This window comes from Papaver somniferum, chromosome 3 (assembly GCF_003573695.1).
Source record: "Papaver somniferum cultivar HN1 chromosome 3, ASM357369v1, whole genome shotgun sequence".
Lineage (NCBI taxonomy): Eukaryota > Viridiplantae > Streptophyta > Magnoliopsida > Ranunculales > Papaveraceae > Papaver > Papaver somniferum.
The window spans coordinates 195,523,097-195,535,701 of NC_039360.1; the positions used below are offsets into that span (position 1 = coordinate 195,523,097).

The window sequence follows — 12,605 nt, forward strand, 5'->3', positions numbered from 1 at the left end:
TAAATTCAACTTTGACACCGGAAACTGATCAATGAGATTACATGAGTGAAAAGTGTTACCGAAAATTGACCAATGAAATTATATGAGTGAAAGGTATTGTACTAAATTGTGCACATAAAAGTAAAGAATCCACTTTGAATCCAAATGATTTTGTGAAATGGTTACAAAAATCTCTTCATTTTAAACTTTGATGCATGACAAAATCCATAATATATATATATATATATATATATATATATTATAATGTCAATAATTTTTATATAGAGGTAGGTTCCTTCAGACGGGACCGGAAAAATTTATGACTTATTCCAATATGGAGTTTATTCGTAAATATAACTGGCCCAAATCGGGACCACAAAATTTTATTCTTATATGGAGTTTATTCCTATATAGAGTATTCTCTCGGAGAGGTTTTACTGTCTCGGAGAGGTTTTACTATACTAGCTTTTAAAATATTGACTCGATATATTCTCTGGCATAACTTACTACCTTCAAGACAACAAATAATCCTATCAAAGTAGCACGACCATTATATGAATCTCATCGATGGCTAAGGATTTTTTTGAAGTGCAGCAAGACATGTTACCAAAGTGTTGATGCTTATACCAATATGGAAAACCAGTCAATAAAAGGTTCAGAATTACAAACAATAATTGCATAAGATGTAAATAGGATGAAGGTGGTTTCCAAAGAGCATGAAATGAAAAACTATTATCATAATAGATTCGCGTAAGTACTACTATACACTTCCTTACAAAAGCAATACCAGGTGAAAGCATATTTAAAAAAATGCTATTTATAATGGATTTCATACTACGAAAGACGGAGCAAAAGAGGCAATACCTGTAGAAGAAAAAACCACGATTGCATATACAAAAGAAAAAAACATACAATAAAAAACAATAAAGAATATTTAAACCTACAAAAATTGCAAAAAAAAAAACTCCAAAATACTGGGAAAAAGAATCAAGCAGGAAGAAGAACATGCAATAGTGCATGCTTTATAGACTTATTTATACGTAAACCAATATCCAAGTTTCATCTTAACTCCATGGTTAATATATCAGAGAGTAGTTAAGTTGTAGACGATGATACCCATATTTTCCGAAAGTTTTTCCAAGAGAAACGCATGACAACAAAATACCTGAAGAGCTCGTAAGATATCATTTGAAAATTTCATAAATAAATAAAATCTATAAGAAATCGTGAGGTATCATCAACATCTTCAAAACAAAATTAGCTAAAAAGCAAAAAATAATCATAAAAACAAATACTAAGTATACTAAAAAAAAAATCAGGATTTCACGATTCTATATCTTACATGAGTTTATTAGTATGACCGACCATGGAGTTCCAGAATAACCGTTTCAATACTCATGAAATTCCATTGTCGCGGCCACTGCTGATAACTTCGAGGTTTATGCAAAACAAAAAATGAATATATTAGGTTAGACAGTACCGTAAACAGAAAAAGAAAAGTAACTGAACCCAGCAAAAGAAAAAACAATTTGCATGCGATGGAACTGGTGTTGGCTAGGGCGCTTTATATAGCGAGCGACCAAGCCTAAAAATTCCAAAAAAAGGAAATAATATTAATTAGTATATCAAAATTTACATAATTTTCCATGATTTTGGATCTCGAATATATTTTTTTCATATCCACGCAAAAAATATTTGCGTCAAAAAAATCTTGCACATCTTTTACGGATTTAGAAAAGGTATCTTTATTGTTGTATTTTTGGAAGAAAATGTATCATAATATTATTGTATTTTTGGAATATAATTATCAAGTAAAATTTTTATTGATTTTTCATTTTTGTTTCATTGTTCTCACCAAGATTTTATTTTAGCATACAAAATCTGGCGCATATCAAGATATAACAAAATTAAAAATCCACCTTATTTATTTAACTTTTATATCTATTTTTATATTAATTATGGTATAAACAAAGTTAAGAAAAGTAACATGGAAATGATATTCTGTATGAGCCCATTATTTTGTTTGTTCGATTAAACATACCAGAGAAATAGTGCCTAATTTTATGAGGACAGTCATGCTTTTTTTTCTTTTTTCTTGAGGGAATATAGTCATGCTTAAGAGAAAGAAAAGTTGGCAGAGATGGACGTGCAACAGATTAGACTAAAAACATCTAATACTTCCACACAAGAGTTAACGGTGTAAAAAGAAGGTTAAGGAAAAAGATATTGACCCATTCACATTAGGAGCAACTATAGCATTGACTGGTTTCTTGTGCAAAAAGGAAGTAACCCTAATAATTACCAAAGATCAGCCAAAACTGAACAAAAATGTGCTTAATATTATATAAACCAAGAAAATATAGTTCCAAAGAAAATCAGCGCAATAACTAATCAATTCAAAAATGATTAAAGTTTTTTTAGATACATAAGGATTATTAGACAACATAGCAAGCTGAAACAGTGCGCAACAACTCAGAAGAGTGCTAAAATGATTAAAAACAAACTTACCAATGAGGCAGAAAAGAAGATAGAACATAATTACACAAGTAATGATAAGAAAACAAACTTACTGATCATGCCAATAACGATTATGTGATCTTCGTTGCACACATTACATGAGACCATGCATTTTAGTCATAACATAATACTACAAAAAAAAATAGAAGACAACATAATAAGAGTACAACCAAATTGAACCATGCATTAGTTCCATATATAGACCATGATTTAATTCAGGGAGGTAGTACATGTAGAATAATCAAAACTTGTGGAGCCTTGCATATGCCATTGACGAGATGGCATCCGAAGTAAGGTGACAGAAATTCATCAAGAAAGGACATTGAGTCCAAAGTATAGTTTTCTTTACTCAAAGCATAATCACGTTTGTGGGCCTAGAAAAACTCCTCTGACTGACCTTTACCATCATCACCACCTACCTCCAACATCCCAGGCACATACCATTTGGTATCTCCTAAAACAGAAAAGTTATAGAGTTGTTTTCCATTCTTGTTTTCAACTTCTGTCTGCTTATGCCGTTACTGCTATACAGTAGATTTTAAAAGAATCAAGAAACAATGGCATGAAAACGCCAAAAAAAATAGAAGCAAAATCTATTACAATTAAGTACTACCTTATAAATGGTGGTTTCAGCAGTCAGCACCATAAACAGCTTCAACAAAAGGCAATACCAATGAAACATAGGTCTGCGCAGCAAACAAACTAAACGATCAACTGTACCTAGAAAGAAGCAACATCAATAGGAGATGAAAAAAAAACAATCAACTACATATTTAGGATCTTTTAGATACCTGCAAAACAAACAACACATCAGACTGTATACAAACCCTAAATTGAAAAATAAAACAAAAATAAACTGAGAAGCAGCGCAAAACAATGGGATTGCCTTTTGCTCGAACGTCTTTTATAGATGGACACCGAAAATAATATTAGGCAAATCTCTAAAAATATCAAGAATTTTATTATTTTTGGCTATCGTATTTACTCTTTGTATTATTCTTGATAAAATATTTCTATATTTTGGACTTCAAATTTCTATATTTTAAAATTTTCGGTTTTAATTATGAATTTTCTTTCCGAATAAAATTTTCTATTATTTTAGAAATTTTCGGATAGCCAACTTTACTCATTATACGATTTTGTACCAAAAAAATATTTGACCATATCTTGCTCGTCTATGAAAATAAACTGTTGTATATTGAATGAAAAACAATATTGAATTAGAGAAATTTTAAGAAAAAATTCATTCATAATATCCATCACGCTTATCTAATAATGTTTTTTTGCTAAATGTTCAAACACTCTACGATTTTGTACTAACGATTTTTTTTTATTTTTCTTTTGACTACTCTGCATGATTGTTATGCAAGAGAAGCACGTCTTGATCTCGGGTAAGCATCTTAAATTCTGCTTGTTTTGAATTTAAATAGGAGCTGATTTGAATTTGATCAAAAGACTTTTTTGAATTTGATGGGTTGGAATTGCAATTGTAATTAGTATTAGGTTTATTTTAATTATTAATAGTATCGAACTGTAATTAGGATTAATTTAATTTGAGTAAATGTAATTGGACATTGGACATTGAAAACTTTTTTTTTGATTTTAGATTGAATTAATTTTGTTATGCAATCATGATGAACAATGCATATCTCGATGTGATTTTACTTTTAATTTTTACTTTTAATATTATATTTAACTATTATTAAATATATTTTCTACCTATTTTTTTTATTTCTGAAAATATTATGAGATTTAATAAGATACAGTTTGTGTATGTAACAAAAGAAAACTTGCATGTGATTGGTCGAATAGAATATACTGTGGGTCAAAATATATTCTCTTCGATTTTTTGACTGAAAACTTGTAATATTACCAAAAAAATAATTAATGGTGGGGCCAGAATCAACCAGAAGCTAAAAACTCTGTTTTTATATAAAGAATTTAGACTACCTAAATTTTTACAACCTTTTTACTAAAATAATATAAGAAAAAACGTTTTTCAAAACAAAAAACACTTTTGAAAATGCCAACCAAACAGATGGAAATAGATAACACCCGTCACCCAACATGTTTTCTTAGTTTTTTTTTGGGCTTTTTAATAAAGTAACCACCTTTTTGAACCATATTTAAGAAACTGGCCGTTTTTTTGAATCTTTATATAAACTGGCCGATATTGACATTTTCCATCCCGTTTTTTTTTCAAAAAACGGATTTAGGTAGTTAACTGGCTATGTGGCAGTTAACCTGCTAGGTAAAAGACGACTTAACCCTCGTCTGAGTTCGTAACCAAACCAGTATCGAGTCAACTCGGTGACTCATTGCAACGGTCGGATTTGTAACGGTCAGATTCAGCTTCATTCATATAAATTAGGCCCTGTAGAGAAGAACCATAGTATTTGTCATACTCAACAGATCAAAAAAATAAAAATAAATAAGACATGAGCCAAAATGAAGTAAACTCTCCAGGCAGCAGTAGCAGCAGCAAGGTAAGATTAAGATTAAAACAACCCCTAATTTCATGTTCTATCTGTGCACAGGGAATTCATGATCCAAAGGTATGTCCTTGGATTTATTCCAGGTGCAAATATATACCATGTAATGGTATAAGGCAACTATTGTTTTCAAAAGCAAAAGAAACAAACGAAAAAATGTTTTTGAAGTGTTCAATTCCAACCTGTCAGTACTTTGAATGGTTTGACGATGCCATCGATCCTGTCAAATGCAAGATGGTGAAATTACCAGTAGAGAATGGTTGTTACGCTTGCGGAGAATCTGGTCATTGCTTCAAAAACTGCCCACTGTAAAATTAAACCTGCAACAAAGATCACTGCAAATCAAAGATGGAGATGAAATTTTGCAAGAATGAACACAACAAGAACATAGCATACCTCACTTGTACAGATTGTGACGGTTTTAAATGGGTCTCAGATGAAGTCTTCATTGCTACAAAAAACAGAATTATGCATTCAAGTTTACAACTTAATGCTATATGTAAGGAACTCAACAATCTGAAAATGTAACCTGCAAATGTACTAATAAACAACCTGCCACTTTTGATTCAGGGAACACTATACCAACAGCTTCCAATAAACCTTTTTGCCTATCTGAAATGAAAGCCACTTTCACTGGATGTGCTAATATTGCATCCTTCAAATGCTTCAAAAAAATGATCCAATTTTCCTTTGTTTCAGCTCTGCATACCATAATTCCTAACATTACTAACCCATTCTGTCCATCAAGTGCAGTTGCAGCCATCAATACTCCCCCATATTCCCCTGTTAGATGGCAGGCATCAAGCCCTATAACTCCCCTGCATGCTTTTCGCCAACCCCTCATTGCAGGTTCAAATGAGAGTGTCATGCTTTCAAAGGTGTTATTCACTGTGTCAAAAGTGAACTTAGCAACAGACCCATCATTGCATTTAGTAAACATCTTGCAGAATGCTGGTACTTCATTGTAACTTTCTTTATAGTTCCCATATAATGACTCTAAAACTAGATTCCTAGCCTTCCATGCACACTGATATGGTATATTTACTCTCTTTTCAGCTAAGAAGTCTTCCTTGATTTTATAAGGGTCTGATCCAAGAACAAAATCCTGGTACTTCTGGAACAACTTTTTTAGGCTTATTCTTCATCTGACCAAGAACAAAATCCTTTACAAAATGAGGATCAGCAGATCTATTCCTATTTTGGGGATCCCCTTCACACTTATGTTCCAAATTCACTTTCCTAAGAACAAAATTCTTCTCACCCTCTTTCTTGCTAGCATACACAAACCAATGACAATCATGTTCTGTTTTAAACCTACACTCAGCCTTAATTCTAGAGGGAGCACTTCTATCCAAAATAAATTGACACTTATTAAGAACACAATAACCCCTGAGATGTTTCTTATATGCTTCCTTATTTGCAAATCTAGTTTTTACCTCCATTTTGCTAGGATCTACTGGAGTAAAAACTTCTTCTTCAGGGAAAAGATCTACATCATGCTCACCCTTCATGTACTGACCAAAATCATCATCAAAGTCATCCATGTAAGCAGGTCTTTCATCCACATCCTTACCTGCACATTCAAGATCAACATCAGTACCATATAATAAGTTACAAATTATAACAAATGAAATCAGTTATAAATGAAATATACCTTTTTCTTTGCCTTCTTCTTCTTCTTCTTCTTCATCTGACCCATACTCAATGTATTCATCATTGTCATATACTGGAGGAGCTTCTGGATTCTCAATTGGGTGACATTCATCTTCTTTGGTGTTTTCCAGCTGAATATTGTCCACATCTTCAACAAACTTAACTTCATTTGTAGCTTTTGACTGACTGCAACCACTGCTACTAGCCTGAGAATGTTTGGACATGGGCACATCCATGAAACTCAGCTTTCTTGATGCACCTTCAACTGATTTATCCACACTATTTAGCCTTGGGGATCTTCTAGGGGTGGTTCCCTTACTAACTGTCTTCTTCTTTGGTGTAGTCTTTAGAGTCCCAAACACTGTGTCTTTCATCCCCATCCACAAACATATACATCCATCCTCATTTACAAAAGAATCCTCCCAAAAATTATCAAAATCATCATTGTTTAACAATGGCAGTGGCAGACATTCTTCCTTAAACCAATATAAATTAAACTTCTCTTTAACATCCATAGACAAACCCTTACAACATATACTTAAGTGTCATCAACTCTGTTTCATCTCTATGGCAATCAGGAAATACCAAAGTCTCATTCTTTGGCTCCGCATATACACTGATAGTCCTAAATTTGAACTGACTGCAACACAAATGAAACAAAATCAGATATAAACCTATGAAAACCCAATGAAAACCTAATTAAGCAATATTACTTAAAATCAAACACCCAATCACGAAAATTAAACCCCAATTAAACAATAAAAATTTGGTTTCAAATAAACCCTAATTACAAAGGAAAAAAAAACAGAAACCCTAAAAATCAATCGATCAATTAAATCAATTAACTATCAATACAATGATTTTCATCATATATTAAGTCACGGGTTTCGTTAATCTTACCTTGATTCAGACAGTTTCAATCCCGGTTTGTACCTCATCTTCACTGTATCACCACTATCTCTGAATCCCTAAATATGTAGAACTTTTCTTCCAAATACACTCTGGTCTTTCACTAACATTTATGTCTTCAACAAAAACAACTTCAATAACATCAGTTTTCTTTTTCTTTTCAAACAGCTTCAATACCTAACCCTAGTTTCAGAACTGGGAGAAGAGAACGAGGGAGAAGAGAGGACGAAATAGAAAGTGTGGTGAGAGATTACACCACACGAGTCTTTAAATGGGCAAGGGCACAGTCATAAATTCTCGTACCGAGTTTGACTTATTCAACGCAGCTGACCGATCTGGTGGGCCCAGGTGTCAACTCTAACGGAAAGACCAATTTCTAAAAGAATTTAAAAGCTTGGCCGATTTATTAATTATATGGTTTGAAGCAGGACACTTTATTAATTTGCCCTTTTTTTTTTTCAAAAGTTAAACATGTCCTTCCACTATTTTTTACAAAGTTAAACATCCCAATCGCTGCAACATACGAGCCGAGAGAGATTAATATGCTAGTCTCCAATTATAATTCCTTTTTTTTCCGCCTAATCTCAACAACCATTCACTGGATGAGTAGAACTTGAAGCAACATTCTGCTATTTCTCTTTTTCTGAAAGAGTTAGTTCATCACTTGATTTAATCTATATATTCCCCAAATGGTTCAACAAACACTGCACGTTCCCATGTTCATCTGTATTATCACTTTAGACATATTTGTTATTTAAGAAATCGTGTCCCCCCCCCCCCCCAGCTTTTTATCTACCAAACTAGTTAAACACTAGCATGCTTTCTATGTTCATGTGTATGACAATGATTTGGCCAACACAACTCCATTGATTATTCACACTCGGCAAAGTCTTACCTGTTTCAACAACTGCCACAACTTCAATAGCCTTAAAAGTTTTGGACAAAGATTCTTAAAATGAATTTATAAACTAAACTATGTGTTTCATTAACATAAACAATCTTTATAAACTTACTAATAAATTAGTGGTCTATTGAATCTTTAAAAGGAAAAACCATTGTTATTGAACATTGATTATTTAGGACCACTGTCTTTGTACATACCCTATCACTTAGAGTGCCAGCTTCTTGATTTGTCCAAGTGTCTTTTATAGCTCAGCTAGGTTAACATTTAAGCTTTTCTATGTCTATCTCCTCCAACTGTTCTTATCCATAAGTAGAATATTTGGTAGTCTTAAAAACTACAAATGGTCATTGACAAAGCTAACAGGGGATGCAGGGCGCTTCGTATATCACGAGTCCAGACAAGTCATGTTGTTGTTCAAATGTTGCATAATTGATATTTCGTGAAGATGATCTGGTCAAATGTTAATTTTGAAAAATATTAACGAGAGATTAACAATAGTTTTGCCTCCAAGTCTTATTTTGACATCATACTTGGTGATCCATCAGTATTTATTTGCAAAGATAGCGCAATAATTTTTCCTAGTCCAGCCCTTCCACCAAATGCCTTCTTTATAGTTGGTTTTTGAAGACTAAGCTTCTTGAAGTTTACTTTTTGAGTATCTTGATTTGTATTTGGAAAGCAGGAAATAGTTAATTCGGTTCATCTCTTTGATGAAGCTTATTTTTAATTGAAATTTATCCTTTTTCAATAAGGGATTGGAGCCCAACTTGTATCGAGGCTTCCACTTAACTCTTGTAATTCTTCCTCTCCCGATGAATAAAGAGTTTTTCTTTTTCAAAAGAAAAATCGACCCAGAGATTGCAGATGGAAGCAGAAACCACATGTGCCCATTTATGCCTGAGAAGGGGACTTTCGACCATGGATCGCCTCATGTACTAAAAGTTTATGATATTAAAAATTGGATTATTATCAACTTTCGATCATGCCTGGTAATAACAGATGGAAATGGCCTGGTAATAACTGAAATTTGTAGCCCAAACTTATTCTACCTCACAAAATGTTATGTACATAATTCAAGATAATAGTACCACCACTATGTAACCTCCTTTTACAGAACTAAGAACTAAGTTTCATACTAAGTACAAATCGAAGATGTCGAATTCACCGGGGAAGTCGAAAATGGGCTACCAAATTCACATTCTAAATCTTCAAAACCCCAAAACTCTTCTTCTTCCTCTTCTTCTGGCATTTTCCAGTTTTCCTTTATTAATTTTTCATCCACCATTACTTCCAATACCTATATGTTTCCACAAAAAACATTGAAGGTTAAACATTTTTCCACCACAGTCAAAAGCAAATTTACCTTCATGAATTACTGTCTGGAGATTTTGTTTCTACTGAAATAGGCATACATTCCAGTTGTGTCATTTGTGATTTGTTTTCATTGGTGGCTTCCTGGTGTTAGAGTTGGATTACTGGGATATTCTATAAGATAAACAACATGAAATTAAGCCAGCCCCCACGAAAGAAAAGATGCAAATAAGTTGAGAGACACTAAGGTCCGGTGAAAACGATATAATGAGATGCACATAGTCAATCAATAAACAACAAGAACCAGTTCATGGATATAGACAACTGATGCTAGCATAAAATACAAAAACATGAAACTAATTGTGATATATCCCATCTCTGAGCTAATATGCTTAAATGCTAGTTATAACTTGGTTGAAATTCGCATCGGTATGATGTTACTAGTCTATCTTAGTTGGTACCTAGTTTAATCAGCGTCTCTTTAAGTAGAGATGCATACCTAAACATCACTCTTAATCATGGGAAAACTTATGAAACACTTGACACTATAACGAAAACGATTGACAATGTAATTATAACATGTCTTATTATGAAGAAGAATTCAAACAGAATTCGCCGAACCTCTAGGTTATTAGTAAAGGTTTAGAGTTCATATTTCGCAGTGTTATGCATCATATACTACTGAAAATAGATATATCTAGAGTCTAAAGAAAATGCAGGTATGCACCTGATTCATTGTAGGACGCCACGTAGCAGATGTACGGATACAGAGCGATGCCGTGAAGGCAACTCTCTTCAATTGTGTATAATCGTAGTCTCCTTCCAGTCTTGGATCTATTAACTTCTCTACTTCTCCTTCATTCATTAACAGTGGCCTTGCCTGTTAAATTAGGTGAACTTCATTAGGACACATAACTACAGCAACAAATCAAAACATAACTACATTTTTTACCATTGGATCAATGAGATGGGATTAGAATAATAATTACCCAACTAAGTAAGCTTTGATGAGATCCATCGACGGGTTTTCTTCCGGAAATGATTTCTAATAAGAACACTCCAAAGGCGAAAACATCAGTCTTCTCATCAACGATACCATGCATGAAATATTCCGGTGCTAAGCATCTGTAATACAACACAAAGAAAAGTATTAATAAATCGTAGACACAAATGAAATTCCGTTACAAATGAAGTTAAATTTGAGTTTGAAATACATACCCAAATGTTCCTTCAATTGGGACTACGGAGTGATGAGTCCACTGAGATGGAAGCCATTTTGCCAACCCAAAATCTGAAATCTACAACACATTGTAAACAAAACAAATTTTTACTCTTGGTTTTTGATATTATTTCTAAGTAGGAAGGACATATTTTGCATAATGAGTAGGGGACAGGACAACATACCTGAGGCTCATAATCAGCAGTGAGTAGAACATTAGAGGATTTGATATCTCTATGAATTATTCTTCTTTGACACCCTTTATGCAAATAATGTAGACCTCGTGCCGTTCCAACTGCGATTTTATACCTTGTTTTCCAACTCATCAATGGTGAATTCTCGTCTGCCAACAAATTAGGAAGGTTAACACAATATCAACAAATTGATGCACACACTTTATAAATAAATAAAAAAATCAAGTTTTGTGAAAAATGAATGAATTACCATGAAGAGCAGAAGCAACAGAACCATGTAATGAGAATGCAAAGATAAGGTAAAGTCCATTATCAAGACAACAACCCAGCAACGAAGATACATTTGGATGATGAACATGACCAATTGTACCAATCTCTTGTAGAAATTCTTTCTCTTTTCTTTCATCAGTTGAAGCCTTTGTTAATCTCTTAACAGCAATCACTTCCCCATTTTTCATAACTCCTCTGTACACTTCAGCATACCCACCTCTCCCGACCAAGTTCTCTGAAAATTCATCAGAAAACCAAACTCAGAAATAACATAAGAAATTCAAAAACACATAAAAGAAAAATGAAATATATGTTACTTAATTACCTTTACTGAAACCATCAGTTGCATCAAAGATTTCATCAAAAGAGAAACATGTCCATGTGGGTTTTTGAGATTGTTGCGTACTTGGTAATACAGACTTGGATTCTTTCTTGTTCTCGTTACTATTATCCTCTACAAGTTTTGAAAACGAAAAGAGACGTTTGAAGCTGTTCTTTCTTAGATGCCTCATGTTTGGAATTTCTTCGATGGGTTTTTCTGCATTGAAACAAAGACAAACAAACACACACTACTGATTGCACATTTATACAGCGATCAATAATGAAAAACGTATAAACAAATGTGTAAGTAAGTGAGGGATTTGAGGAAATAGTTACAAACCCATACATTTGATTTGATTATAGTGGTGGTGATGATGATTGTGAACAAGTAGAGAACATCATTGTGTTTTGATTTGGCTCTCCCTCTCCTTCTCTCTCTTTTTCTAGCTTACCACTTGGCACTTGCTTCTCTATATAAAGAAGGTGAAGAAATTATTTTTATCAAGAAACAGGTGAAGATATTATTTTCTATGTGAGAAGGGGAAAACAAGTAAGTTTGGGTAGTTAAGATTTTTAAGTTTTGTAAAATACAAATGTCGTATGATACTAATTATCGCTGTATTATTTCGACTAAAAATGGCTCACTGTTTTATTGCTGATTTTGGTTGTGTATTAAAAACAAATTGTTTATAAAAAAAAAGGGGTAGCAAGAAAGTTTTAAATGAGAAGAGAGTAGCATTTGAGTTGTGATTTCTAGAGTGGCAACGCAGTTTGTATACCCAGCAAGAACAAAGGGGCTCAGAGACTCACACATGGTCGGACCCAAAGGGAGCTGT

At 33.2% G+C, this 12,605-nt stretch overlaps 1 protein-coding gene across 2 annotated transcripts; it reads right to left on the reverse strand.

Moving 5' to 3' along the window:
• Nucleotides 1-9,387: 9,387 nt before the first annotated feature.
• LOC113358358 (probable receptor-like serine/threonine-protein kinase At5g57670) lies at nt 9,388-12,272 on the reverse strand. Of its 2 annotated transcripts, none has more exons than XM_026601906.1 (8): nt 12,116-12,272; nt 11,774-11,986; nt 11,429-11,683; nt 11,170-11,327; nt 10,984-11,063; nt 10,755-10,890; nt 10,493-10,645; nt 9,388-9,751 (listed from the first exon to the last, which is right to left on the reverse strand). In XM_026601906.1, the coding sequence occupies exons 2-8, from the start codon at nt 11,958-11,960 to the stop codon at nt 9,590-9,592; spliced, it is 1,131 nt and encodes a 376-aa protein (XP_026457691.1). In that variant the 5' UTR covers nt 11,961-11,986; nt 12,116-12,272; the 3' UTR covers nt 9,388-9,589. The 2 variants fall into 2 exon arrangements, with proteins under 2 accessions (XP_026457691.1, XP_026457692.1); XM_026601907.1 differs by having other exon boundaries at nt 11,774-12,017; nt 12,116-12,266.
• Nucleotides 12,273-12,605: the final 333 nt, after the last annotated feature.